This window comes from Perca flavescens, chromosome 18, assembly GCF_004354835.1.
Source record: "Perca flavescens isolate YP-PL-M2 chromosome 18, PFLA_1.0, whole genome shotgun sequence".
Classification (NCBI taxonomy): Eukaryota; Metazoa; Chordata; class Actinopteri; order Perciformes; family Percidae; genus Perca; species Perca flavescens.
This window is the reverse complement of record NC_041348.1, coordinates 26654420-26676522: the sequence shown is the minus strand read 5'-3', so window position 1 is coordinate 26676522 and position 22103 is coordinate 26654420. Positions and strand designations below refer to the sequence as shown.

Here is a 22103-nt window from a genome sequence, read left to right as displayed (position 1 = left end):
TTATGCCTGAGTGTTTGTGTGTTTATGGGAAATATGGTTTCACTTTATGGGAAACACATCAACAACACGACGAACAACTCCGCAGAGTTTGCTGTGCCGAGTGTCTTATTACAGTGAGCCCATCAATCTGACAAAGTTTGCTGTCAGCAGGCTTGTTGGCAGACAATATAAGACCAGCATTACATTTAACAATCAACAGCCGGTTTCAACTGTTTTTTTTGTTTGTTTTTTTTACTATGAACGTGGTGACAGGTTTTTATGATGGACAACGTTGAGGTTGAGTTTCATCATATTTTCAACTTAAAGATACAGAAATAAGAATGATGCATGGATATTTATGGATGCAACAGCTGGAGTCAACATTAAGTGCTTGTGCTCTATTTCTAAGCCTGGCATCATGAGGCAAGTAACAGGTCATAGATGCCTTTGCAGAGTGATCAAATGAAGGAAACGTTGAATGTCAAAAGAGAAAACACAGCAGCTATTTCCCTCAGCAGTGTCAGAAGATTTAATAGAGTGGAGATCTCATTTTCATTATTACACAAGGCCCTGAAAGCACACCGTTGTAGACAAGAAAACTGCTGCTCACGCTGAGTTTAAACCATTTTCTTTGTCAGTAAAATGTTAAGATGCCATTTTGCAAATTATAACTAGAACCCATCAACAAGGAACATCGAAAATGATATTCATAGAAGGTTGGCGGCAACATCTGTGGCATTTTAATTCTCCAATATGTAATGCCTTTGGGAAATGTTTCAGGAACAAAGAGAGCCCTGAATATTCAAATGAGTTGGCGGACGGCAATCTCGGATTTTTAGCGTTTGATGGAGCACCCATGCAGTTTTGATGGAAAAACTTAAAACAAAACAGTTCATTGATCTTTGTGAGCTGGTGCATGGTGATGTTGTATTTAGTTGTGTATCTGCTAAAACTGATACCACCAAGTATTACAACAAGTCTCTCCTCTCTCTCTACTGTCAATCTGCCAAGTCACTAACTCTCCCTGTCCTGCAGCAGTCCCCAGTGTTTCCTGCCGTTCAGCACCACCTAACCTCCACATCCACCTGTGCACCTGCTCCCAGACCCCTTATTATCAGCTCCCTACAGTAAATACACCTCTACGTATGTCTCAGACTCATTTCCCCGCTTAATCCATCTATTGTTTGCTCTGCTTTAATGGTCCACCCTTCTTGTCAACCATTAGCAGCATTAGCCAAACCTTCCCCCTATCTGCCTTTGCATTACCTTCACTGACTTCATAGGCAGTGATGTTGTGTTGCATGTGTTTTTAGAATTTGCATTGTTTCAATATTTGCTGTTTGTTTCCTGGCGAGCCATATGTTTTGGCAGTTGGCAGCACATTTTGTTGTATTATTTCATTGTTGTGTTGCTTTGGTTATCATTTGAGCTTTGAATCAGCATAGTGTATGATGTTGGAGCGTTAATAATTTTGCAATCTTGCAGCACCCTTTTCTGGTGTGTCACGTTAGACGTCACAAACGCGCCGGAAACCAGGGTTAGTAAACCGTAGAAAACAGCATGGAGGGCACTGAAAATGTTACCGTGGTTACTTCTTTTTTTTCATATGTGATTTAGTCTATCTGTCAAACTCGGTGGCAACTGATTTGGAACAATGTTCGAGCGTCGCTTGCACGGATACGGACAGAATTTGTGGCTGAGATGACTAAGAGTCGAAGAAGTTACCGATGGAGTCAAAGCATCTCACCCGGGTGTCATGTTTCCATCATTGCCGATCAGACCTGGAGTTGATGGAGTCATTTGTCCCGGGAATTAATGCCGATTGTAGTCTACATCCACGACGTTCCACATCCGGGGATCTGATGTCCATTTCCTTTCGCTTCCTTTGTGTTGTGATTCTAAACTCTGGTGGATTTCTGAGGACTATGGTTAACTGCTGCTCAGATCTCTGCAGGTTAAATCCAGACAGCTAGCTAGACTATCTGTCCAATCTGAGTTTTCTGTTGCACGACTAAAACAACTTTTGAACGTACACGTTCCACCAAAACAAGTTCCTTGTGCAGAGCTTAGCACCAGACCCTCCTCCGCGGCGTTGTGGAGGTAGGTCTAGCGATGTGAGACTATGCCGACTGTTATGTAAACTTTCCAACTACAAAAGAAAAGAAAAAAGCCAAATTTGTGGGTGTTATGGGCTGTTTTCCCTAGTGGGAACAGGGCTAATAGTGTTTTGTGAATAGTGTGTTCACAACAACATGTCCACAGATAGAAGAGGGACAGCACTGCGTGTACGACTGATTTAGTGAGACACAAATAAGACAGAAGTGCTAATAACTCTGTGTTACTACAGCTTTCACAGCTGTTGATGCACGGAGCAGCCATGTTGGATTTTGAGCTCGGGGTACTCGGTGGTTGTCCGAGTTCCGAGCTCAGAAATCCGAGGTCGGGGGCGTGTTTCTAACTTTGACCTCGGAAAAATCCGACTTCTGGGTACAAATGGAGCGCACTATAAAGAGGTGTTTGTTTGGATGTCAGATGGCAAAACTTTGTTTAAATTTCCATGAAGAATGTAACTGAGGTCAATTTATTTTTCCCTTATCCTCCTCCTCCTAACAACGCAGGTGAGGGAGTTCTGTACGCTCCAGTATTCGCTAAGCCACACCCTCATAATTAAGTGACTTGATCAAATTAATTTATTAGTTATTTAAATCTCTCTTGTAACGATACCCCTGATTTACATGTACGGCTTCACATCACAAAACAGAATCTAACACACAGAGGAGTTTAAATATCCCTAGCTGATCCTTTGTAAAAACACAAGTAGATGTGTTTGCAAAAACCCAGTGGTAGGTTTTGTCACAGTATGAGAAAGTGGGTTTTAAAAGCCACTAATCTCTCTTCTTCATTGGTATTGATCATTGTTCTTTGTGTGCCGTGGGTAAGTAAAAACCATACCTTTTATTGCTTTAATTAAAGGGAGCACATCAATAACTCCTAATCGCAGCCAGTCCTATAATTACAAATTGACTGTAATGTTGTCACATTTACCTCCTCCTCTCTCCTCTCGGTGCTGTTTGTGTGTGGAGGCTTGGTGGTTCAATCTTTATTCCATTACTAGATGGTCAATATTTGTTACTTTGCTAGCGGTGATTCCATTTAACTAAATAAAAAGGGGGGGTGACACTGATGAACAAGAGCGAGAGAGACAGGGATAAACACGCAAAGACGTGAAGTGAGACTGTGGCCCTCGGGGCCTCTGGCAGGCTGATGCAGCTGCTTCAGCACAGGGTCTTAATCCTGACCCCGAAGACAACTTAAAGAGCAGAGTTGGAGGAACAGAGGCGTCTAAAAGGCATCTTCCATCTTCGTACCATCTTCGTCCGCTTATCCGGTGTCGGGTCGCGGGGGGAGCAGCTCCAGCAGGGGACCCCAAACTTCCCTTTCCCGAGCCACATTAACCAGCTCCGACTGGGGGATCCCGAGGCGTTCCCAGGCCAGGTTGGAGATATAATCCCTCCACCTAGTCCTGGGTCTTCCCCGAGGCCTCCTCCCAGCTGGACGTGCCTGGAACACCTCCCTAGGGAGGCGCCCAGGGGGCATCCTTACCAGATGCCCGAACCACCTCAACTGGCTCCTTTCGACGCGAAGGAGCAGCGGCTCTACTCCGAGCTCCTCACGGATGACTGAGCTTCTCACCCTATCTCTAAGGGAGATGCCAGCCACCCTCCTGAGGAAACCCATTTCAGCCTCTTGTACCCTGGATCTCGTTCTTTCGGTCATGACCCAGCCTTCATGATCATAGGTGAGGGTAGGAACGAAAACTGACCGGTAGATCGAGAACTTTGCCTTCTGGCTCAGCTCTCTTTTCGTCACAACGGTGCAATAAATTGAATGTAATACCGCACCCGCTGCGCCGATTCTCCGAACAATCTCCCGCTCCATTGTCCCCTCACTCGCGAACAAAACCCCAAGGTACTTGAACTCCTTCACTTGGGGTAAGGACTCATTCCCTACCCGGAGAAGTCATTCCATCGGTTTCCTGCTGAGAACCATGGCCTCAGATCTAGAGGTGCTGATCCTCATCCCAAATGCTTCACACTCTGCTGCGAACCGATCCAGTGAGTGCTGAAGGTCACAGGCCGATGATGCCATCAGGACCACATCATCTGCAAAGAGCAGCGATGAGATCCCCAGCCCACCGAAGCGCAACCCCTCCCCACCCCGACTACGCCTCGATATCCTGTCCAGAAATATTACAAACAGGATTGGTGACAAAGCGCAGCCCTGGCGGATGCCAACCCTCACCTGAAACGAGTCCGACTTACTGCTGAGAACCCGGACACAGCTTTCGCTTTGGTTGTATAGAGAATGGATGGCCCTGAGAAGAGACCCCCTCACCCCATACTCCCGCAGCACCTCCCACAGTATCTCCCGGGGGACCCGGTCATACGCCTTTTCCAGATCCCCAAAACACATGTAGACCGGTTGGGCATACTCCCAGGCTCCCTCCAGGATCCTTGCGAGAGTGAAGAGCTGGTCCGTTGTTCCACGACCAGGACGGAATCCGCATTGTTCCTCCTCAACCCGAGGTTCGAATATCGGCCGAACCCTCCTTTCCAGCACCTTGGAATAGACTTTACCAGGGAGGCTGAGAAGTGTGATACCCTGTAATTGGCACACACCCTCTGGTCCCCCTTTTTAAAAAGGGGAACCACCAGGCATGTCTAAAAGGCATGCGGCTTAAAAACATGTCTGCTATGTGTTCAGGTGCTAGACTGTTGAACGATTTAAAACCCAAGAGCAGAATCTTAATGCCTAAACTAACCTGCAGCCTACTTGTCGATTTTGAAAAAGGTGCTACATGTTCTTTTCTTCCGGAATAGTCAGCACTCAAGCTGCTGCTTTATCCTCTGTTTATTCAAAGCTTTCTCGGGCAGATCAGAACAGAGAGCCTTACACTAGTGGAGCCTGTTAGAGATAACGGCGTATATAACCTTTCAAAGATCTGACCGTGAGAAATGACTGCACACTGGCAAGGGTCCAGAGTGGGAGTTTTAGTGAGGGTTGTTTTTAATGTGGGCTTTAAAATTTAGATCAGGTTATAAGGAATAAGAGAACACAGCCAAGTTTTGGCTTGACATGTAGTGCTAAAGAATTCAACAATATTAAAGGATGATTTATACAATTCGGACAGGAATATTTAGGTTTTATTACTTCATAAAGATTTATTACAGAATTAACTAAACTAATAGTCAACAGCCATGCTAGCAGCTCTGTAAATCTGCACTCAAACTAATATCAGATAAATGCTGATATGTGCTTAAAGAAAATCTGAACATGCTGATGCTCATCAGGTTTAATTTTTCCATCTTAGTTGAGCATGTTAACATACTGACATCTGCTTATTAGCACTTAACACCAAGTTCAGCTGAGGCTGATGGGAAAGTCATTAGATTTGCAGGTATTTGGTCATAAACCAAAGTATTAGTCAAATTAAAACTTCGGAAAAATTAGGATTACAAAAGTCATTAGGATGCATCGTCTGGGAACCATGAATGTCTGCACCAAATCAAAGGGATCCTACGCCGATTTTAAACAAGCTCTGTGTCATCTTTGTGTGGGCAGTGTGTTTAGATGTATAGTGTTTGGCTTCACTCCGTGGTGCCAGAGCACTGAGGAGTTTAGCAGCGCGTTTGGCGTCATTTGGCGGATCTCCGCAGACCTCCTCTGCTCTGCTCCACGGGGAGGTCCGTGCACTAGCGCCACGGGGGGAAGCCGCACACCATTTTATGTCAAGATGTTTCACAGGAAATAGAAAACTTTGACTCGCTGGTGGTGTTATCGTGGATTATTATGAATGTTACGGTAACCTGAAAGTCCACAACAAAATTCGTTTTTAATAATGGTATATTCATTTGTAGAGTAGGTTAAACATTTCTCCTTCTGAAAGCGTTAGGTTTAGGTACCAAAACACGGTGCCAATAGGGCACTGGTTCCAACGTAAACGGTAGTAACAAGACCGAATAAGAACTAAAATGTCGGTGCCTCATTTCAGTGCCTGACTTTTTTTTTTTCTCAGAAGCATCGCTGCACGGAACGCTACGTTACTGTTAGCTAGTAGCTGGATTAAACACAATGGTTAAAATGCCGACAGTTTACGTTAAGCCGTGTAAAGTGTGACTGTATTTCCCCGTAGAGGATTCCAACACCGGCACGTAACAGTCCGCAGCTGCTGTGGTCGGAAAAACAACACAGACGGTGCGGTGCGTTTACTTGAAACTCGCCAGCCTTGTGGTGCATTCAAAGTTATTGTAAAATACCCTTTTCCCATCTGGTGCTTGTTTTGTTGTTTACCAGCAATTTACTGGTGAAATAAGTCATTGTAAGTTATTGTTATTACATTATTAATCAATCATTTAATTTTAACAATATGGCCTTAGCAATAAACAAACTCTTTAATGTTGTCAACTGTCGTTTTGTGCTCCTTTTTTATATTATATACATTATAAATATATTATATATATTTCGTTTCAGGCACTGGTTCAGGCACCGGCACCGTTTTAAAAGTATTGTTTTTACCCAACCCTAGAAAGCGTGCAGGTAAAAGAAAATGAGCAGGGGGCTGCAGTAACTCAATCAATGGGGATTTGGTTTGGGAACCAGAGAGTTTGGGCGCCGTACTATGGTTGACAATGTGCTACCCCCTGAATTGCAGTGCATGAGTGTGTGCTGTGTGTATAAAGATGGGATCGGTGAAAGAAACATTTCAACTGCCAGTGTGGATTGTGTGAATTGACAAATAATGATACAAGTGATCAAGAGTCTTAGAGATAAGTAAGACAAAAGATGATAAGAAACCAATAAGCTGCTCCATGCACACTAACTGCTTCTATTTGTAGCTTTTTGGTAGCGAGAAGTCTGGGAGCTAAATTGGGTGATGTGAATGTGTAGCGGGGATTTGTAAAAACTTTATTACTCCCTGGATGTAACTGTGTGCGAACAGATAAAGCCAGACAATCTGAATGTACCTCCCACACACACACACACACACACACACACACACACACACACACACACACACACACACACACACACACACACACACACACACAAATCATCCCTCTAATGCCTCCACTCTGGATAATTGAGTTTTCTCTCCCTGCACAGCTGACAGAAATATAAACAGCCCGCCACCATAAAACCCCTCCTTAAAGCTTTTAACATGTTATTCCCCTGCTTATTAACCAAGTCTGACAGACGAAAAAAAGAGTTTTTGACAGAAAAAAAGAGTTTTTGACAGAAAAAAAGTGGTCAACTATGTGGTTATCTTGAGGGAGTGTGCACCAGCCATTGTGTGTGTTTGCATCAGAGACGGAGAGGAGAAAAGGAGAGGAGGAGAGGAAGATCACAGGGAGGAGAATGTTTGTTACAGCAGTCAGTTGGGTTTATGGGAAAATATTGAATACTTTGATTTCATAGGTGCTGTGTGACTCAGAGGTGATATTCTTTCGACACACACACACACACACACACACACACACACACACACACACACACACACACACACACAAGGTGTTGCCAAAAGCACAGCATAAGGATTTCCTGTCCTCCATTCTGCCTAAAGCATTAATACAATTACAGCGTCCAAGTCGAAAAAGGGATTTGGTATTGTGATGTAGAGCTGATCCAAATCGACCTTGACTGTGAAATGGAAGGATTAGCGTTGAGGAACATTTTCTTGACACCTTGACGAGAGTGTATGTTGGTTTGTTGCGTGCATATTTTGACATTATAAAGAGGAAACACAGAGCTGTCAGCATAGCTACTTGATATACAAGCTGTCTGCTGTCAGTGAGAGTGAGTAACGCTGGCGATGACTCACTGCCAGTCTAACCTTGACTCTGAAAAGGCTCTATTGGATAAAAATGTCATGGAGGGCTTCTGCTGAGGAGCTGGCAGAGAAGATGACACAAATGCTGCAGCTCATAGTTCGCGGGGTTCTTATAAAATGCATATATTCTTTGCATATAATTACAGGATAATCATTCTTCTGTTTTGAAGAATGCACATCTTGGTTTAGGAATTCAGTGCACTGAAAATGCAGGTTTTTCTGGTTTTGCTTTATTGCAGTGGTCTCACATTTCTACAACCATCATACCAGAACAAGCTCCAGGATAAATGTTGCTATTGTTATGCAATCAGATCTCTGTCTACGGTGCTGATTGAGCCTGAGTATGAGGAATGCAGTAGCCCTCCATGGTGCTGATATTACTTAGTTCTGAGGTTATCCATCACTCTGCTGCCCTACTGCACAGTCTGAGCTATGCAGCACAATGTCCCACCAATGTGATTTCCGATTGCACGGTTACTGGATACTGCTAAAAATATAGGCGAATGGCAGCTGGACTTTTTTGACAAGAGCTACCGATATCTTCTTATTGCAGAAGGATCGAAATTGCATTAATGTTGGACAATATATTGTATTATTATTATTATTATTATTATTATATAGTTAAGTATAAATGTAAATTTAAAGATTATTTTTAGATTCATATATTTGAAGATTGATATATATATTTGAAGATTGATAGATGTATATATATCTATATATATAGATATATATACAGTATATATATACTGTATATATATCTATCATCAGTATTGGTCTCAAAAATCCAGTTTCAAGTTGGACTTCTTGGTTCCAGTTGGTTCTGAAGAGTGGGTACCCGTTTTGATTGTATCTTGTGCTCTTTAAACACATGCACTAAGACGCACAAGTGCACTAACACGCATGAAATACACCTTCATGCTGACTGTTCCACACTATTGCACTGATTTACAGTTGGTGGCAGCAGAAACACACAAAGAAACAGCAATCTTACAGCTGAAGGCAGGGAGAAAGAAGACTGCTAGCTAGCAAGCTAAAAAATATTAAAAAAAATGTCTTTATATGAAAACCTCCCAGGGTATCGGAAAATTTAAAAAAAATCTTTAGATTGTACTGTTAATAAATAAAAATAAATAAATGAATGCTTTTGACTGCTACTTGTGCTCTATGGCTGTGTATTGGCAAGAATCTGGCGATAAGATACGTATCACGATACATGGGTCACGATTCAATATATTGCAATATATTCCGATACTGTGCATTAGGCGATATATTGGGATATTGTTTTTATTTTTATTTTTTCATTTTAAACATTCAGAACAAACACACTTGAACAATCACCCACTCCCACCCCCTATTGGGATTTTTTTAAAGTATAATTTTAGAAAAATGTATATTTAAAAAAAGACATGATGTTCATAAAAGTCAAAGAAGTTTACTTTAGGTAAACAATTCAGTACACAGAAAATCAAACTGCCAGTTTGGGATTGTGGTTCACAGGTTCTTAGTGAGCTAATGTTTATATGCTAAAGTAAGCCAAAGTTCAGCCATAGCTACGTTGTTAGCTTCTAGCAAAAAGTCAGGCACTGCTAGGCAAGGACACTAGTGGTGCGTCTCAGCATAGCCATCTAGCGGTAGGGGGTTTAAACACAACATAAACGTGAACCACTGTCTTACATGAATATTTTTGAACATTAAAAATAAATAATAAAAAAATAAAAAAATAAATAAATATATATATATATATATATATATATATATATATATATATATATATATATATATATTTTTTTTTTTTTTTTAAATCGATATTGCCTTTTTTTAAATCGATACAGTATTGCTAAATAAAATATCGCGATACTCAAGTTTATTGATTTTTTCTTACAACCCTACTCTATATAAATGTCTCAGTGATGGTTTATTGCGTGTGCATGTTGGCCACCACCTACCTTCAGGTCCCTCTGCCTGGCGTGCTCCATGTCCTTCATGGAGCAGCAATGGACCTCCTGCAGACGCTGCTGCCGCCTCTGGTGCTCCGTCTGCAGCTCGTCCAGCTGCATCCGCAGGTGCTCCCTCTCCTGGCTGAACTGGTGCTGCAGCTGCTGCAGCGACGACTGCGACTGGGACAGCTGCATCTCCAGACTCTGCTTCAACAGGGAGATCTAGAGAGGAAGAGACAACATTGTGGCATGTTAGACTGTGGAAGGAAACCCTTAGCGGGGCACTCGAACAAGCCGCTGCTTCTACACCTTTGTTTAGGAAAAAGGAAAGCGGGGTGGATGTTGCAGGAAGAGCGAGAAGTATAAGGACGTTTTAGGCTGTCTCTAGAGAGCGCCATCGTTATGCAGCAGTATAACAGAGAAGGGCAAAGAAAGGGGTGGCAATCAATTAGGCTTAAACAAAGGTTGCTGTTGTATTAAGAGTTTTGTAATCCTTCAAAGCCTCGAGCAGTTCCTTGCTTTTTGTGAATAAATTGTTTGCAGTTCACTGCAGTATATAATGAACTCTGGCTAATGGTGTAGGGCAATGAATTTAGCACTAGAATTCATTCATGGGGGGGTGGGGGGGAAGCAGCATGATTCACCAAATTAGTCTGTCTAGACAACTCAGGATAATGAGTATTTGGGTGAATGTAGGGAAAAAAAAGTAACAACCTTGTACAACCTGCTTTAGCAATACTTTATTTAACCATGGTGATGCCAAAAAAGCTAATTTGATAAAGAAGCTTGATGGGAAACGTTAGGAAATAAGAGGACTACATCCATTATTTGGAAGACCTATAATGTGCTACTGAAAGGTCAACCAGCTGCTGTGTGAAGATCCCTCTCCTCTCATGTTTAAAAACAGCAAACACTTACTCATGCCCAGGGACGATAACCTCGACCGCTTTACCAACTGCTGAAACCCCTTCGAACAAAGTGACAGGTGAGACCAGCTGGACCCTAAATAATTCATGCATTAACACTTTGTAACACAGTTGGAATAAATAGATGCATCACCTTGCAGATCACCATACATGGGATTACAAAGCACAGCAAAGAAGGACTCCCAGCGAACCAAAAGGAAAAAAAGCTCAGTCTCAATAGCTGCGTCCTACATTTTGGAAATTATATTATGACTAAGACGTGAGTCACACAGTGTGTCATAATTTTGGAAAGCTTTATTAACACAAGGATATGGTTATATATGCTGTATTCTGACCTTTTTTTATTACCACATTTGGGTTTCTAAATTGTCAAATGTTACAGGTGTGATATCGGGAATCAATATCTGCATGATGGTGGAGACTTTGTGTCACATGACGACCAGTCTGATGAATTTAGATCAAATGCAGCTTTATTCAAACAAGGAACATAACTTTCATGAAAGTGAGACAACTTTGTACACACTACCAGAGCGTGCCTGTTCGAACATCAGCATGACTCCCTTTTTATGTACTCTCTCTGGAACTCACAGATTCCAACCTATCTATTTCTGTGGGCTAGTGTTCCCGTCAAACTACCCATATGCGGAAGATATTTCTAATAGATTCACACATTCTATAGAGTGTGGTCTAGACCTACTCTATCTGTAAAGTGTCTTGAGAGGACTCTTGCTATGAATGGATACTATAAATAATTTGAATTGAAATTGAATAGAAATTCCAGTCTATTTCTTTCTGTGAGATAATGTCACCTTGAAAACCTATCCTTATCCTATATGGAAGATCCTTGGAATAGATGAAATACCTTTGAACGCATGTGAATATCCAACCTATCAAGGTGTGGAGGGTGACTTTTATTACTACTGACACAACTGGGTGTCATGTGAAAGGGTTTAAGTCTAGAGTGATGTAGGCAACAGTAGTTTCTTTCAGTGGATGTTTTTTGGTTACTTGGAGATAGCACAACAAGCTGGAAGCACGACACTGACATATTATCACCTGAAGTTGTTTTGGTGGTTATTCACACATCCTGCAGATATGCAACATTAGCATTAAATTAAACACATTTAATACATATTCAATATAGCCCGGAGGAAACGTTGGTCTCTTAAGCTGTTAAATGCTTCTTTACGTTCTTGCTAAAAGTCTGTCATTTGGGGTGGGTCGGGTGATAACTCACTATGAACAACGCCTTTCACATTACACAAATGTTTCACTGTTATTATAAAATTATTTATTAGTGCATTGACCCTTATGAAGGTATTGTAACATGCCCTGCTTTCTTTTAAAATCCTCGGTAAAGGTGCAGAGGTACTTATTTCATATTTTGTTACCTGTGCACATATCACCCTCATACTTCATCAAATAAAGCACTCCCTCCTGAAAAACGCAATTATGTGATCGCATAATTCAACGCATAATCAGCCAAAGTCCGCATATTTATACACCGCACTTTCGGCGCATAAATTGCCGATTTCTGCGCAAAATATGCAGGGCTTGCATGATTTCATAATCCCTGCATTTTCGTTGGTAAATACTCACTTAGCAGAAAGTTGAAAAATGTTGCGCTTACTTCACACAAGAGCAGCCATTTTCCCCTGTTGCCATGGAACATTATAAAGTGATGTAATTACACGACGTGAACATTATCGAAAAGCAGGGTGTTGGGGAGGGGAGAATAACAGTTTTTTCTCTTTTTCATCAACTATTTGCAAGTTCCCGCAATTTCATTGCATAAAATTGCATAAATATCCTACATATTCCATCATTTTTTAAGAAAACGTGCCGCATAATCAAGGATTTTTGCCTGCAACAATCACAAAAAAACTCAGCATTTTTCTGGAAGGACTGATAAAGTGGCAGTTACAATGATACGGGTATTTACATATAGAGTTTTACTTTTTGAAAACATATGGTGAAGCATCTTGTTTGTGAGCAAAAGTCAAGTCATATTTTGTAAAAGTTATAGCTCCCCACGCATCAAGGCATCACTGGCACCAACATAATAGTCTGTTAGCAAACACAGGCCATTAGAAAACAGTCTGTTCCATCATTTTGATTTCCAAACAGCATCTATAAAGAGGCTGACCGCTGCTCTGATTGGACATCAGAGTAAATAAATATGGTTCTGCTGATTGCGAGGCGTGAAGCAGACACATTAATCACTGGATGGGAGCTGATGGACAGCATGATGACACCCAGCAGCACAGCATGCAGAAATGAACATGAATAAAGTGTGTGTGTGTGTGTGCGTGCGCGCGCGTGATGACCACAGGAGGGCTTAGTCACGCTACATTAATATTACCGGACAGTCATTAGCAGCAGCTGCCTGCTCCGGTGTATTCACCGCAGCATCAAATAATGAATGTGTGAGTGAGTTTGTCCACCGGTGCGAGGAAGAAATAAGTCATTCTGGCATAGACAGGAGGTCTTATAGGGGGTAACCTGAGCTTTGAAGGGATGCAGTTGCTCTTATTACCGTTCTCATCCTCGCTCTCCCTCCCTATTGATTTTCTTGCTTCTGGTATAATTACATTGATTGGACTACAAGCCGCAGCGCTCTGGTATTCACAGCTCAGGCTGAAGATTAAAACCATCTTTAATCAGTGTATAAATGAGGGTACCTGCTAATATACTCAGTGGTGAAATGTAACGGAATAGAGTTTCCATTTAATGCTACATTATACTTCTACTCCATTCTAATATATTGTCCTTTTTACTCCACCTCATTTATCTGAAACCATAAATTACTTTGCAGATTAAGATTATTAATACAAAATATAACCAACTAATAAATTATGATGTATTATTGTAGATTATTGTAAGCTACCCAGCAGTATATGAAGTAGTTAAAGTGCTCATATTACGCTCATTTTCAGGTTCATAATTGTATTTAGAGGTTGTACCAGAATAGGTTTATGTGGTTTAATTTTCAGAAAACACCTTATATTTGTTGTACTGCACATTGCTGCAACTCCTCTTTTCACCCTGTGTGTTGAGCTCTCTGTTTTAGCTACAGAGTGAGGTATCTCACTTCTGTTCCTATCGTTGTTGGGAGTCACACATGTGCAGTAAGTACTGCTAGCCAGTCAGAAGCAGAGTATGAGGGCGTGCCATGCTAGCAGCTAGGCGGGCGAGCATTATAGATAGATGATAGAGCTGTTTAGAGCAGGTTGTGAACAGTGCTTTCTGTTGGAGATGGTAAGTCCCTTTGGGGGGGGACTTTGGGCTTTTTCACTTTGTAAACCTATAACGTGCACAAAAAAGATATATAACACCATAAAGGAAAGGGGAAAAGCCAAAAAGCATAATATGAGCACTTTAAAATAAGCTCCACCTCTGCCAGCTGTCACATGATAAAATGATGGCCACAAGAATGCATCAATAATTATAATCCAGTAATATCTTATACTGTATATGATTCTGAAATGGGCCTTTCTGCACAATGAGTATGCTCACTGTTGGTACTTTAAGTACATTTTGATATAAATACTTATACTGTGTGTACTTTTACCTCAGTACGATTTTGAAAGCAGGACTTTCATTTGTAAGAGAGTGTTTCTACGCTGTGGTATTGCTACGGAGTACTTCTTCCACCACTGCTGATCCTCTACACCCAGAACTAGTGATCATCTCTCTTTGCATGTTCTTTAAATTCAATTTTTGTACATTATATCTTGTGTTCCTTTAACATTTTTATAAAGCCTTTATTTGTTAAGGTCATAAAACAACAAAAAAACTTCTCATGGTGTAATTTTATTCCTCTCCAAAAAGACCAGGAGGGAGGCTGGTCACCCACGTGCACATATTGCACTGCACATGCATGCAGATCCGTTGGCAATAGTCGTACCTGTTCCAGCAGGTCCTCCACCTTCCTCTGCCAGCTCTCCCTGGCGTTGCTCAGTTCCTGCTCCTTGCTTTGTGCCAGCTGATTCAGCGCGGAGGCCTTGTCCTCCTCGTGGTCCTCTCTCAGCTCCTCGCGTAGCTTCTTACACTCCTGCCTACACAACAGCAAGACACACACATATTTTACTGATGTTTCAGGTACTTGGCCAATTTTTCTATCCAAAGTGATTCACTAAACCTGGAACAAAACCATCATCGGTTCTAACTGTGGACTGCAAAGTTTCCAAAAAGCCAAAAAAGCAAAGGTCAGTGCCTTTACACTTGAATAACCAATATATATGTGATAGAAGATGTTTAGATGTGTGTAAAAGACAGAGCAGCTAAAGATAAAGAGAGGGGTAGGCCACATGACTTTGGTATATCATAGGCTATAAAAATGCTCCAAGGAAGTGTTTGTGTTTATTCTAATGACCTATACATTTAATTTAAAAAATAATTAACTCAATATACGTAGCTGATATTCATTTAGCTTGCAATGATTTCAGATTATAAACTACAGTATGTATGGGAATCAATTTTTAAATATTGCTCAATCATTTAAAACTAAGTTAATCAGGTTAAGGTCACTTGAAGCAGAACATGATGAACATCACACAAGTTTGACATATTATGGCTTCAAATTGATATGGCTAACGTGTTTGCAAACAGTTTCATGTGACATGATGAATGTATATCCAATATGCACTCTCCATTTACTTCTGGTTTGGTCTCCACCAGAGTCTTTACCTTTTAAAATGCTCGAATGAAGTTGTGACCCGTAAAACCGAAACAATGAAAAACTGTGAAAACCTCTGTTGAGCTGAGGTGAACTGCAGACTAAGGCGACAATTATCTGTGGCTTAGTTACTACGTGCAACTCTTTTAACATAGTGTTGTTTTACATATAGTTTTACAAAGTCACTTGGTTCATTATGAATGCAAAAATCTTTATTAGTGCAGCTTTATTGTATGGTCCATCTAACTGGGCTTGATATGAATTGTGCTGTTGCACAATTTTGAGGTTGCAAATTTGATTTTGCTAAAACTTCTTGAGCTTCTTTCCACAGAGTCTTTGCTTGTGGCTGAATTACCGTAAAATGATGGTTACCTATTTTGAGTAGGTTTCAAGTCTCTGCACGTAGATTTTTGAATTATTTTGGCATATTGAAACCATTGGCTGCTCGGATGATAAGGAATCACTCTCAAAAGGTTATGGTATGCTTTGGTAAAAGATGTATAGTCAAAGAGCTAGTCTCCCAAAACTTAATGCACCTTTTGCACTCTTGTTACTCGTTTTCGTTGACAGTACTTTTTTATTATAGCTCACAAGCACAAGAATATCTAGTGACAATACAAACTCAAACAAACAGCTCAAAATTTGCAACAAAGGTAAATGTGCTTCAGAGAGCTCAATATTTACTTCAAGAGGACATACCTCAACACCGCTTCTATTGAGCGACCATCAAGTTTTTTAACACTGCTGCTACCTGATGAAGGTCTGAGACCAAAACGTTGTATTTTTCCAAATAAATTTTTGCTTGCGTAATGGTCAGTATGCAGGATTTTCTCAAAAAAAAATGTTATCTGCTACTCTTGATCATATCCTACGCACCTGCCCGACAAAAAGGTGTGCAGAAAAGTTTTCTCACATTAACACTGCTGCTAACAGCTTTTTGCATGGCTGTGTGTGTGTGTATGTGTGTGTGTGTGTCAATGTAATCGCTGTGTGGGAGTTGAAATGGCAGCTGTTAAATGTAGTAAGTATCGAGGCATCACATTTTTCATCACTTTGAAGCTCGAAAGTGTCAGACTGAAGGCGGACGAAGACGGACACACACACACACACTCACACTGGTCTTTATAATAAGTGTTGTTCTATAGCATCTGCTAGGCAGGAAGAGGAGGATGAGGGCAGATGGAGAGAGGTAAAGGAAAAGAGGGAGTGGATAAAAAATTCTGGATGGCTGGATTCTACTGTCTGTGCTGTGAGATATAAGGCACGTGTGTGTGTGTGTGTGTGTGTGTGTGTGTGTGTGTGTGTGTGTGTGTGTGTGTGTGTGTTGTGTGTGTGGTGTGAATCTGCATGCAGTCTTCAGACAGTGTCTTCATTCAGGATCTTAGTGGCCTGAGGGTAGAAGCTCCGCCCAAGCCTCTCAGTGCAACCCAGGAGGTTTAGATCTTTAATGATTCTCCTAGCCTTTTTCCTGCAGCGCCTTGTGTAAATATCTTTTAGGCAGGGTCGAGCGCCACCTATGTGTGTTCAGCCGAAGAAACCACTCCCTGCAGGGCCTTGCTGTCCTGGTCGGTGCTGTTTCTGTACCAGGCAGTGATGTTTCCCGTCAGGACGGATTCAATGATGCAGGAGTAGAAATTGCTTGCCATTACAGGGGATACCTCAGTTTCATCAGGTGTCTTAGGTAGAACACTATCTGCCTTGCCTTTCTCATCACTGAGTCAGTATGCAGCGCCCAAGTCAGACCCTTGGTGATGTGCTGTCCACCCTCTACACTGAGGACCCGTTGATATTAATGGGAGTGTAGTTCCTTCCCTGCTTCTTCCCAAAGTCCACTATCATCTCATTAGTCTTGCTAATATTCATGAGTAGGTTGTTGTCCTTGACACCAGCGGGCCACAGCTATGCTATCAGCAAACTTGATGATGGTGTTGGAGTCCAAAGAGTCTACACAGTTGTGTGTGTACAGGGTGAACAGCAGGGGACTCAGAACACACAATATGAGCAATTATCGTCCAATATCAATCTTGCCTACAATCTCTAAGGTCTTAGAGAGAGTAGTGTACAATAGGTTAATTGGCTATCTTGATAAACTAAATATTATTGCTTCATCCCAATATGGTTTTAGGAAAAGAAGTACTACATGCACGGCTGTATTAGATCTGATTTAAAAGATTAATGATGCCATTGATAAAGGTGACTGTGGTATAGATATATTTTTAGATTTATCTAAGGCATTTGTTACTATTGATTTTGATATTTTATTGAATAAATTACATCATTATGGAATCAGAGGACTAGCACTTAGCTGGTTTACAAGTTATTTATTTGGCAGACAGCAATATGTAAATATTAATGAACAAATTTCCATAAGCAAACCCATCAAATTTGGAGTTCCCCAGAGATCCATTTTGGGCCCTCTTCTCTTTATATTATATATTAATGACTTTGAAAAAGAAAGTCTTATTTGCTGACGATACTAATTTATTTATGTCACATAAGAGTCCAGTTGGACTGCAAGAAATAGTAAATAGAGAGTTAAGAAATGTAGAAATTTGGTTTCGGTGTAATCTCTTAACATCAAAAAGACGAACTGTGTTTCATTCCAACAAAAATCAAATGGAAAACAGGCAAATTTGTCTTAAAATAAATGACCAAATTATTGAAAGAGTAAACACCACTAAATTCCTTGTTGTTTATATTGATGAATGTTTAAATTTCAAATGTCATATTGATCATCTAACTAAAAGATTATCTAAATATGTTATGGTGTAATATTTTTCCCAGCCACTTGCAAAAAACGATGGTTAAAGTGTTGAGTATAGTTTGTAGGGGACCGCAGATTTGGAAGCTTGAGCTTGGGGGAAGCTTGAGGAAAATTTTAAAGTGTCGTATTCTGTCTCCATCTTCAAGAAAAGCCTCAAAGACAAATTGCTCATAACATATGATTGTTAATTATTCTTTAAATGCTATAGTTTGTGCTGGGACCGTCTGTCTGTTTGTAGTATTTGTCTATGTTAGTCTAAGTATGTCTGTATTTTGTTGTATTTTGTTGTATTTTGTATTGTCTATTTTGTGTTTATGGTAAATCGAGTTTTTGGTTTGTATATTATTTGTTGTTGTTTATCATTATCGGGCCCCCTCCGAAAAGCTTTTAGTAGCTTATTTGGGGTTCCCCATTTCACGCGGCTTATATATGATCATTATACCTCATGAAATAGTTTTTAATGATACAATGATGACGTGTGAAATAAACGTGTAAATGTGATGTTAACCCTCCTGTTGTCCTCGGGTCAAATTTGACCCATTTTAAAAAAAATCTGAAATTTGGCTTTCTTTCAAACAAATTGTGAAGGAAAATAACGTGGATGGTTCCATCAGTTCACTACTTTCATTGAATTTGAGTGTTTTATTCAATTTTATAGCATTTAAAAAGACAAAAAAGACAAAAGAACATTGAAAAAAGTGAAAACAATGTTGAAAAAAGCTTTAAAAAACGCAGGGTGAAAAAAATCAACAAAACGTTGAAAAAAATCGACAAAAACATTGAAAAGTGACAAAATGTTGAAAAAAAAAGTTCTAATTTCAAATTTTGACCCAGAAAAACAGAAAGTTGTGGTGGAGGTGTTTCCACCCACCCTCACCACCTGGTCAGGAAGTCAATGATGCATATGCATAGTGAGGTGTTTAATTGAGGCCAGGTCCTTGAGCTTTGTGACGAGCCTGGAGGGAACTATGATGTTAAACGCTGTTAAACTGTAGTCAATGAACAGCAATCTCACATAGTAACTTTCTTTTCCAGGTGAGATAGGGGGCTAATTTCCATCCTTCAAATATAACTGTCTACATCTGATCTGACTTACTCTTTTTAGAAGTTACAGTGAGAGCTGTTGCGTGCCTGCTTCATCACTAAAAGTCATTTTATGTCCACGTATGTTTTTCAGTGAAAATGTTTTGTCAATGTGGCTAAAGATTTTCTATTAGGTGGACCTTATGCTTAGAATTGTATTTATCAAATTACTATTTCCAAGCCCAACATTTCCGCTATTTTTTGAGGGTTTTCATAGCAAAACAATTTAACAAAGAAGGCTTAGGAAACATACTTAGTACCAAGGACTTGTACTGTTTATGTTAACCTCCTTATTAACTCCATTCTCAGGTGTTCTTGACAGCAGCCATGGGTCTATAAAAGAATGACCAGGAAATTATTTATTGCAGCAATGTGGTGCAACTTTTAAAGATAGATATCCTTTTTTTCCTGTTCATATCACCTGCTCAGATAAAATGCTTTTCACAAACAGAAGGGATTAGAGCTACTGTACATGTAATGAGGGTAATTAAATATTAGCTGTCCTTCTGATAATTACCTTGTCAATGTCAATGTCAAATCACAGACAGAGCTGCACATATTCCCGAACGCAAATATCACTGTACACAAAGTCTGCTTGAGGCATCTTGTACAAACTCTGCTCTTACCCTACTGGGAAGGTTGGATCACCAAAGTCATTAGTTGCCATCCTCTGGGAACCATGAATGTCTATACAAAATTTCAAAACAATCCATCCAACAGTCGTTGAGATATTTTAGTCTGCTGATCTGTTCAACCTCCTCTGTACATTTGGTAATTCGGAGAGCTCTTTTCAATGATTATGCTATCACAGAGAAACCGTCCGTTTCCCCTGTGAAACAGGGATTAAAGCCAGCCTCCTTAATTCAGACGGCTCACTAACCACAGTGTACTCACCCCAAGCACCAAATGAATAGATGTTCTCCTGAGAATAAAGAGCTGTGCGCAGAAAGACAAAGGAAGGTGAGTGAAAGCTAATGAAGAGGAGACGGAGAGGAGGGGAAGAGTGACAGATAGAAACAAGCTTAGTACGCTGGTACACTGTTAAATTCTACAGTATGTTGACATCTGCATTCAAGATCCACTCTCATTATGACTCGGAGATGTATTAGTAATTTAACTGAATGGGCCACAGTCAGTTTGTTCTCTAATCTGTCTTTGATGCAGCCATTTTTAGTCATTAATGTCACACCATCATTGTCAATGTCTTTGTGTTTGTTTTTTGTCACTTCTAATTCAAGACATTGAATTCAAACTGTTAAATTATTAGATGTTACGGGCCTGTCTGGAAGCCCTTTTTCCTACGGCTTGAAACAGTAGAAATATTAAGTATACAGCAGGCGAAATCAGGCAAATTTGCATGATTAGTGAAGTATGTCACTGGTAGGAGGGAGTTTGTGTTTGGGTTAGAAAAAAGTCATACTTCTAGGGAGTTACATAAAAAGAAAACTAACTGGAGAGATGCTGCTGACAGATTTAGGTTGTGATGATTCCCGAGATGGGAGATAGGAGAAGGATGCTAAAGGTTCCTAAACTGCTTCATGGTATTTTTAATATCAATTCTTTTATAATTTGATGTACAGCTTGGCACTATTTGGTCCTTTTTTTTTGTTGTACTTTTCTCTCCTTAAACTTGGAAAGGAGTAGCCTGATGTCGTCATACTCAGATTCTATTCAGAATATGAGTCTGATACTGCCGCACTGGGATGTGATTATAGGGCGTGTTTCAACCGAACCAGGAAAGAAAATGCCTCTGTACTCAATTGGATAGACCTACAACCAATCAGAGCAACGGAACTCAAATCTCAACAGAACTCAACACCAATTAGACAAGACGAGACGGTGTATTGTCTCCATAGCAACCTCTTAACCGTCCTAACTACCGTCTTTTAGGCTTTTTGTAGCTGCACAAATCATTTGTTTCGTCTAAATATGAATGTGGATAACGTTAGCGATAGCGAGATGCTTCCTTCGGTTGCATTTCTAGGGATGAATTGGCGAAAACACGTTTTATTTCTCTGATTCCCGGCTTTGTTCTAAGGCTTTGTTCTCTCTCTTCAGTCACTCTCTATCTCGCACGACCATATAATGTTACCGTGCTTTCGGGCGGACTTGAACAGCTGAGTCGCAGCGACACCATCAGCTGGTTTAAGTCGGGCTGAGACGGGCCGGTTGAGGATTTTGAAAATTAATGCGCTGTCGATATCCGATGGCGGAATCTACACATCTCAATTCTCCAAATTCAACCCAAGCGCTCTTTGGTGACGTGGATGATTACGTTTCTGTTGATCATCTGTCCATCATCTTATAAAGCCCGCCCTGAGAATATGATTGGTCCAAACACCTCTGGTTCGAGCATAGTTGCTCCACAACAGATCAAGTCCAGACCGAACTTCCCGACCTCAATGTTGTGGGCGAGGCTAAGTTCTAGGAAAGGAGGCTAGAAGAGGAGAGGATCATGAGGCCAATATAAACCATTAAAAACATTCATGTACTTTTTGCGATCCTGATCTGTGGCTTGGTTGAGATTATAGTGAAGTTATGCTTTTATATCTAACCCCTTTGCAGAGCTCTAGCTTTAACCAAATTACCTTTATTTCCTGTATAATTTAAAACTAATTTGAGACTGGATTTACGCCCATATACAAAAGGATTTGATACGATGATGCCAGGTGTTATGAGATGCTATTTGAAGCATTGGCTTAATTCAAATAGCGACAGCACAAAATAAAACAAAGGATGAGAGCAAAGTGATACATGAAGTGGAGTGGAGTAATAAAAAATATTGCGGCGGGTGAGGCACAAAAATATCCAGGGGCTAAAGAGAGCGAGGAAAGGCTAAAAATATCAA

At 40.6% G+C, this 22103-nt stretch overlaps 1 protein-coding gene across 2 annotated transcripts in view; it reads right to left on the bottom strand.

The window, feature by feature from the left end:
• Nucleotides 1-22103, bottom strand: part of fam184ab (family with sequence similarity 184 member Ab) — a 179314-nt gene that overhangs the window by 46331 nt on the left and 110880 nt on the right. For both annotated transcript variants that reach the window (XM_028604891.1, XM_028604892.1), the window contains exons 13-14: nucleotides 14638-14788; nucleotides 9814-10026 (exon numbers count right to left, since the gene is read on the bottom strand). In XM_028604891.1, coding sequence (XP_028460692.1) covers nucleotides 9814-10026; nucleotides 14638-14788 — 364 coding nt within the window. The remainder of the gene's footprint in view (nucleotides 1-9813; nucleotides 10027-14637; nucleotides 14789-22103) is intronic.